The following is an 8,652-nucleotide window of genomic DNA, read 5'->3' as shown; positions in this document are numbered from 1 at the left end:
GTTTTGAGCTGGTCAGTCAAGCTGCTCACAAATATTCCAACTCTCAATCCTTCTGGGCCCATAAAAGATCATTCTTCCTCACTCTTGTGAAGGGTGATGTGGCCTTGTGACTCAATTTGGCCAACAAGCAGGTGTCATTTGAGGGTGGAAGCATTTAAGAACAACTGTGGGTTCTCCTCTTTTTTCCCCGCCCCAGAGTTCTGACCAGCCAACCGTAATGACACAGCAAAAAAATAAGTTTGCTGTTTTAAGCCACTGAGACATTTGTGCTCTTTGTTACAGCAGCGTAACCCAGCCCACACTGATACAGCATGCATCTTTCATGTCGCCTCACCTCTGCCAGACTCAGAAGGCCCCGCATTCACGTCCAAATTTTTTATTTTCTCTCCTTCTCGCATCTCTCTCCCCTCCAGCTCAGAGGGCCTCCCTTTTCCCTTACATTTCTAACAACCTCAGGTGCAGAAGATTAAGTAAATAATCGTCAGTTCATAAAAGGTATAAAAAATAGCCGGCAGGTAATAGCACTTGCTGTGTACTATGTAAACTCTTTATACATTTTATGTTATTTCATTCTTGTCGGGACGACCCCGTAATGTAATGTCAGCACTCCTATTATCCCATTTTATAGATGAGGCAGCTGAGGCACAGAGAAATTACCTAATTTCACGGAGGGCCCCCAGTAATTAAGAGGCAGAGCTTAATTTTAATTAATTAATTAAAGTGGGCAGTCTGACCCCAGAGGCACACTTAACCACCTGGTTCATACAAAAGCCAGTGTTAGTTTTATTTATTTCTTATTCATTTACTCCATTTTGCCCTCACCACTTGCTTCCTTTTCCTTCCCAGCCAGAGTCGCTATTTTATCATGTTTATTGTGGTTCTTTCGTGTGTAGGTGCTCTTACACATTGTGTATTTTTGTTTGGGACATATAAATTTTACATTTATATCAACAGTATTGGGTTGTTTCTTACTATTTTCACTCAGATGCATTCTTGCTGTGTGCACAGCCTGGTCTGTTGCTTCGCACCCACAGACTCCTCCGTCCTGGACCTCCACCCTCCCCTGCACCTCCTCCTCCCCAGTGATGGACACCAGCTTGCCTTTCACCCTCTCCCCCCGCCCCCACTATAAACAGCACTGGGATGAACATCTTTGCCCCTGATGGGCGAGCGTGAGAACTTCTTCAGCCTCTTCACCAAAGACAGTGGAATTGCCAGGTTGTGAAATCCGCAGGTAATTAAGTTAACGAAGTTTTACCAAATGGCCCTTTAGCGTGACTACATCATCAGAGAAACAAAACCGGTTCTGCTTCCAGATTCTTCCTGCCTCCCACCTGGACCTGAGGCTTTGGGGCTTAGAAGCGGAGGAATTTGCAGCTTTTGTTTCCCCACATTTATTTTCAGTCCCATTCTGACAACTCCTTACCTTGGGGCAAATAGCCCCTTGACTCACTACTGCCTGCCTGCGGCATGGTAATGGGGGAAGGGGAAAGGCCGGGCAAGTTCAAATCTCGGTTCGTATCTCAAAGTATCATCTGCAGCGCATTAGCTATTATTATAAGTGGCTAATCCTGGGAAAGGTTAGGCGAGGGCAGCAGGAAGCCAAGAGTGAGATTTTCAGGTGGGAAAAAGAGAATTTCAGTGTGGTGTGAGCACCCCCTTGTGGTCTAATCTCCTCATTACAACTTGAGTGATTCTCCCCATTAACCCCAGTTACTTTAATCACACCTAATTCAATTCAAATGATACCTATTAGGCACCAGCGATGTCCAATTTAAATATAATTCGAGCCCCACATGTGATTTCAAACTTTCTGCTAGCCAAATTAAAAAGGTAAAAAGAAACAGGTGACACTAATTATAATATTTTCTTTAACCCAATAGGCCCAAAAAACGATCACTTCAACGTGCAACCAATATAAAAATAATTGAGTTTTTTTACCTTTTATTGTACTAAGCCTTCAAAATGTTCTCAGGACAGCCCAGGTCAATGCGGACACTAATTTTTTCACTAAAAACATTTGATCTCTACTTAGATTTCATAACATTTACAGTAGAAGAGGTAGATTCCCATACTTACGTTGTTCCAAACATGTTTAAAGGGTTCCCAATAACTGAATTGAGGCTCCATTTTTTTAAATCTAAGTTTAAATCTATTACAAATTCCCTCCTAGGGGTTGGGGACATACTGGTGAACAAGATACATGTGGTTCCTCGCCTCAAGGGGTTTATTGGAGATATAGGAGAAAGACAAAAAAAGAATTATAAATTGTAATTAGAGCTACGGCAGAAACTAACAGGATAATTAGAGTTAATGACAAACCATGACTCCTCAGCTGAAAATGGCTTTTACATCTCTAAAGGGTTGAAAAAAGTCAAAAGAAGAATATTTTGTGACACGTGAAAATTATATGTAATTCGAATTTCAGTGTCTATAAATAAAGTTTTATTGGAACACAGCTGCATCTATTCATTTCTATATTGTTGGTGGCTGCTTTCCTGTTACAGTAGCAAGAGAACTATGGACGGCAAAGCCGAAAATATTTACAACCTGGCTCCTTACAGAAAGTGTTTGCCGATCCCTAAAATAGAGAGTAAAGAGGCAGGCATGCTTTACAGGGAGGGGGTAATCTGGGAGGACTTCTCAGAGGAGGTGATATTGAAGCAGAGAAGAGTCAGGAGGCATTTACGAAAGTCTGAATATGGTTGAACCGATCAAGCCAATGTTAAATATCCTGAATGTGAATTTAACTGCTCTAGGTACTCTCAATACCTCATATAAGTGGAATCATACAGTATTTACCTTTTGTGACTGGCTTTATTCCACTTAGCATAATGACCTCAAGGTTCATCCGTGTTGTCGCATATGTCAGAATTTCCTTCCTTTTTAAGACTGAATAATATCCCATTGCATGTATATACCACATTTTGTTTACCGATTTGTTAATTGATAGGTTGTTTCCACATTTCAGTTTTTGTGAATAATGCTGCTAAGAACATGGGTGTGCAAAGATCTCTTCCAGTCCCTGCTTTCAGTTCTTTTGGATGTATATCCAGAAGTGGAATTGCTTCATCATATAGTAATTCTACTTTTAATTATTTGAGGAATGTCCATATTGTTTTCCATAGCGGCGGTACCATTTTACATTTCCACCAACAGTGCACAAGGGTTCCAATTTCTCCACATCTTTGCCAACACATTATTTTCTGTTTTTTAGATAGTAGCCATCTTCATGGGGGTGAGGTGGTAGCTCATTGTGGTTTTGACTTGCAGTCCCCTAATGCTCAGTGATGTTGGACATCTTTTCACGTACTTATTAGCCATTCTTATATCTTCTTTGGAGAAATATCTATTCAAATCCTTTGCCCATTTTTAATCGAAATTAACAATCTCTATATAATATATACATAGAGAGAGAGAGAGAGACAGTGGATGCAAGTGTTAATAAGGCATATTCAAGTGTTTATCGTACTGTTCCTGTAGCTTTTCTCTAGGTTTGAAGATTTTTCCAAAAAAAAAAAAAAAATCCAGGGAAAAAACAGGGTGCGTTTTCCTCTTCTGTGGATTCATTGAATTCAATAAATATTTATTGAGCACCTAGGACATGTCAGGCATTGGACAAGGGCAGGAAACACAAACCCTGACCTCCGGGCACTAGCGTACTGGGAACTCACGATATATCACATGGTTTATTTACTTCCCAGCACTTAACGCGGTTTGTCATGATCTTATTTACTAATCTGTTTACTAGGTTTTACATTTCTCTCCCGTGCACATCCTTCCACTCCTGCTAGAAGGAACCCCATGAGCAGGAACTGTGTCCATCTCATTCAGTCTATCTCCAGCGCTCCGCTGGAGATAATGGCTGCTCCATTGACAGGTCTTGAACTGTAAACTCCACGTGAGCAGAGACTGTGTCTGTTTGCCTCAGTGCTCCATCAGGCGCCTAGGACAGGGCCCGGTACACAGTAGGTGTTCAATAAATATTTGTTGAATTGAAGAATGTAAGTTCTGAAAAGAGCAGGGATCTCCTGTTTTTCTCAGCTCTAACCCTAGCTCCTGGAGCAGACCTGGCACATAGTAGGTGCTCAATACACATAAGTTTGAAGAATGAATGTAAGATCCAAGAAGGCAGGGCAGACCTCTGGTTTTTGAGATTCTCTCCTTAGCTCCCAGCTCCACGCCTGGCACAAAGTAGGTGCTCAGCAAACGCGCGCCTGCGCACTCACGCACTCACGGAGTGTTTCTCCCCGGGCCTCCCTGACTCCGCCCCTGGCTGGGGGGCGGGGCCGACCGGGTTCTCTGTGAAGTCACAAAGGCCTTGCCATGCCTCTGACCTTAGCCCTTCTGCTGCTCCTGGACCTGAGCGCCCGACGAGGCTGAGGCTGCCTGCATTGTGACCACTCGGTGCGGGAGGCCCTGAGCCAGCTGCGCGTCGCCCTCATCCCCGACCGCTTCCATCAAAAGCAGCTGCAGGCCCGCGCTCGGGCCCTGCTGCTGGGCATGGAGGGGCCTTTCTTCCGGGACTACGCGCTGAACGCCTTTGTGGGGAGAGTGGGTGAGTGCTGGGGAGGGGAGGGTACCTAGCACGGTGGAGAAAGGGACCAGTGGGGCAGCCCGAGGCTGGGCCGGGAGACCGACCCTTTGGGGACCACGCCCCCAAGGGGGAGGGCGGGGCCAATCTCGGAGGGAGCTGGGGGGGATCACTTGGCTCTCGCAGGGACCCACTGGAATTTCCTCCCCTCTCGCCCCCAGGGATAGAGCACCTGGACCTTGTGGCATCCTTTATCAAGAATCAAACAAACAACTTAATGGTTAATTCTCTTAGAGGTAGGAGCTAAGAGGGAAAGCCTTTTTCCAGCCCCCTTTCCCTTCCTCCCTTTCCACCGGTTCATTACGCCTTCTCTTGATGTAAAAATAAAAGCAAACACGCTGTACAGCCTTTACTGTGTCAGAGTTCTAGAAAAGTCTAGGACAGGTCATCAAGGTGGGCGGTATTGTGATCTACCCTTTACAGAGGGGGAGGCTGAGGCTCAGAGAGGTTAGGCGACATACCCAAAGTCACACAGCTAGGAATAACAGAGCTGAGGATTTGAACCTGGGACATCCAGCTTAGACCCTTATATTCGTAACCATCACCCCATGAGGTTTCTCCTGGTTTTGTATTCAGCAGCTCCTGGGACGCCACTCTCAGGGTTGGTCCTTGGAAATCATTGTGGCCTTTAAGACAGTTCCCAACGGGAGGGCAGTAGAGGGCTCTGTGGACTGGAGTGGGAGGACGGATCTAAGCCCCAGGAACCTCACCCCACTTTGAGGGATGGAGCAGGGAGAAGGGCACCACGGAAGAGCCCACCATTTTTTTTTTAAGGATATGAAATATTTGTGTGTGTGTAGTTTGTATAAAGCGAGCCCTGAAAGAGGAATGGGGGTGGGGAGGTGGGTAGATTCGCAGAATACTATGTCGGTTGTCCTAGGATAAGGGAACAGAAGGTGATGTATGCTTTTCTTGCCTATGCTTGTCAAATTGCTGTGGATTTCCATTTCCTTTTCTTTTTCGCTCCCTCCCCTTTTTAATAACGAATATGCAGTAGTCACAGAATCAGGAGGAAATAACAATCATTTTAATTACATTAAAAACTTAAATTTTATCTCAATTTTTAGAATTGCCCTACCATTTAGTGAATATGAAACTTTAAAAAACAATGCACACTAAGGAGTGCAGGGCTTTTGCAGGGGCAGGGAGAGGTAATGAATATTCTAAAATTGTGGCGTTGGTTACATAACTCTGGGAATAATCTAAAAGCCGCTAAATTGTGTACTTTATTTATTTATTTTTTTTTAATTTATTTTTATTTTTTGGCTGTGTTGGGTCTTCGTTTCTGTGCAAGGGCTTTCTGTAGTTGCGGTGAGCAGGGGCCACTCTTCATTGCGGTGCGCAGGCCTCTCACTGTCGCGGCCTCTCTTGTTGCGGAGCACAGGCTCCAGACGCGCAGGCTCAGTAGTTGTGGCTCACGGGCCCAGTTGCTCCGTGGCATGTGGGATCTTCCCAGACCAGGGCTCGAACCCGTGTCCCCTGCATTAGCAGGTGGATTCTCAACCACTGCGCCACCAGGGAAGCCCCAAATTGTGTACTTTAAATGCGTGAATTGTATAGTATGTGAATTATGTCTCAGTAAAGCTGTCCAAAAAAAAAATGCAAATGTGTATAGTCCCCTTTGACGAGGCCCCTTCCTGGGAACTTTAAACACTGGAAGGTCTGTTCTCAGCTGGCGGACAGGGAGTGAGTTTGGGTTCTCATTCCAGACCTTTGAGAGAGGTGTAGAAATTACAGTGGAGGTCCTGAGGGTGGACTGCCCTGGAATCAAAGCCTGGCTAACCTTCAGCAAGCTATTTAACATCTTTGTGCCTCGGTTTGCTCATCTGTAAAATGGGAATAATAGCACTCACCCCATAGTCACTGAGAACCATAAAGAGGTCTGTGAAGGTGCAGTTAGCCCACAGTAAGTGCTCAATAAATGTTAGTTATTAAGATGATTATGCTGCATCTTGCGTCTCTGTCTAGAGCAGGAATTGGCAAGATATAGCCTGGGGGCCAAATCTGCAAATAAAGTTTTATTGGAACACAGCCACACCCATTCATGTATTTACTGCCTATGTTGCTTTTGCTCTCCAAGGCAGAGCTGAGTAGGGACAATGACCATATGGCCCTCAAAGCTGAAAATATTGACTGTCTGGACCTTCACAGAAAAAGCTTAGAGCAGGAGGTCTCAACTCAGGCTGCAGGTTGGAATCCCCTCGGGAACTTTTAAGACAGTCCAGGAGCCCAGGCAGCAGCCCATGCCAATTAAGTCAGAATATCAGGGGGCGGGGCCTGAACATCAGTCATTTTTAAACTCTCACCTTTTAAAAAAAGTGATTTTTATATTTTGAAAAAATTCAAATGGATAGAAAAGTGGCAAGAGTAGTACAATAAACACCTATACACCATTCTTAACATTTCACTGTATGGTAACCATTGCCACATTTGGGGTGTGTGTGTGTGTGTGTGTGTGTGTGTGTGTGTGTACCATTTGAGACTTAGTGATACTTCAACCCTAAATTCTTCAGCAGGCAATCAGGCAATCTCCTAAAAACAAGGAAAGACATTCTCTTACACAGTGAGTGTACCTAGGAATTTAATCAATTCCATACTATCCTCTAATATTCAAACTCATTAAAATGTCCCCAACTGTCTCAATCATGCCCTTCATGGCTAGTTTTCTTTCAGTGCTGGATCTGTTCTGGGATCATGCATTGCATTCAGTTGTCTTTTATGATGATGACATTTTTGAAGAGTCCAGGCCAATGATTTTACCAACTATTATTATATTATTGGGGTTGGTTACATAGGCAAGGAGCACCCAAGTGGCTTTTCTCAGTTATTCTGTCTCCAGCCCCACCAGAGGTCAAGCTGCTACTGTGTTGGCCCAAGGCCACCACCATGAATCACATTGTTAGCACAGACAGTGTGATGTGACCCAAGGCTTCCAAGTAAAGAAAGACACACTTAACAGGCGGGATATTCCAAGGACTTAGAGATTACCTCCCAGGAACGAGGCAAGAACCAAGCCTTTTTTTTTTTTGGAATGTGCAGGGTTTGGAAAACTCAGACCTGCTGAGTTAACCCTTTACTGTAAAATATAACATGTCAAATGGGGAAAAATACTACAGAGAAAAAAAATAAAGCAGGGACCAGGGGATGGGGAGTACTGGGAATAGGAGCAGGGCTTGCAGGTTAAAATAGGACAGTCAAGAAGGATGTCACTGAAAGGTCAGCACGTGAGAAAAGATGTGGAGGAGAGGGGGAAGCAGCTATGAAAGGGTAGAAGTCTAGGCTAGAAGGCTGTAGGCAGAAAGGACAGCGACTGCAGTGCCTGAGATGAGACTGTGATTGGCATATTCACAGAACCTTGAAGAGGCCAGGGAGGCTGGAGTGGAGAGAGAGGGAGAGATGTAGAAGCTGAGGTCCTAGAGGTAAGGGGAAGGGGATGGGTAGGTTGGTACCCATCAACTGGAAGGGACTTATAATGGTAAGGACTTTCCTCATCACTTCTCTTTTTTAATTTTTTTATTTTTTGGCTGCACCGCAACCAGGGATTGAACCCACACCCTCGGCAATGAAAGCGTGGAGTCCTAACCACTGGACCACTGGACCACTGGACCACTCAAGAGATTATAGTCGAAAACTTCCCTAACATGGGAAAGGAAATAGTCAATCAAATCCAGGAAGCACAGAGAGTACCACACAGGATAAACCCAAAGAGAAACACACCAAGACACATATTAATCAAACTATCAAAAATTAAATACAAAGAAAAAATACTAAAAGCAGCAAGGGAAAAGCAACAAATAACATACAAGGTTATATGTTAACCCCATAAGGTTAACAGCTGATTTTTCAGCAGAAACTCTGCAAGCCAGAAGGGAGTGGCAGGACCTATTTAAAGTGATGAAAGGGAAAAAGCTACAACCAAGATTACTCTACCTAGCAAGGATCTCATTCATATTCGATGGAGAAATTAAAACCTTTACAGATAAGAAAAAGTTAAGAGAATTCAGCACCACCAAACCAACTTTACAACAAATGCTAAAGGAACTTCTCTAGGCAGGAAA

At 44.3% G+C, this 8,652-nt stretch overlaps 1 protein-coding gene across 1 annotated transcript; it reads left to right on the top strand.

The window, feature by feature from the left end:
• The first annotated feature begins 4,102 nt into the window (after positions 1 to 4,102).
• On the top strand, positions 4,103 to 8,280 carry IZUMO2 (IZUMO family member 2). The gene is given in 4 exon segments (XM_079907317.1): positions 4,103 to 4,380; positions 4,384 to 4,558; positions 4,756 to 4,830; positions 8,134 to 8,280. Coding segments are annotated over 4 exon segments (405 nt in total). The 5' UTR covers positions 4,103 to 4,326; the 3' UTR covers positions 8,235 to 8,280.
• The last annotated feature ends 372 nt before the right edge of the window (positions 8,281 to 8,652 follow it).

Source organism: Stenella coeruleoalba (assembly GCF_951394435.1).
Source record: "Stenella coeruleoalba genome assembly, chromosome: 20".
NCBI lineage: Eukaryota > Metazoa > Chordata > Mammalia > Artiodactyla > Delphinidae > Stenella > Stenella coeruleoalba.
This window is presented reverse-complemented; position numbering and strand designations above follow the sequence as displayed.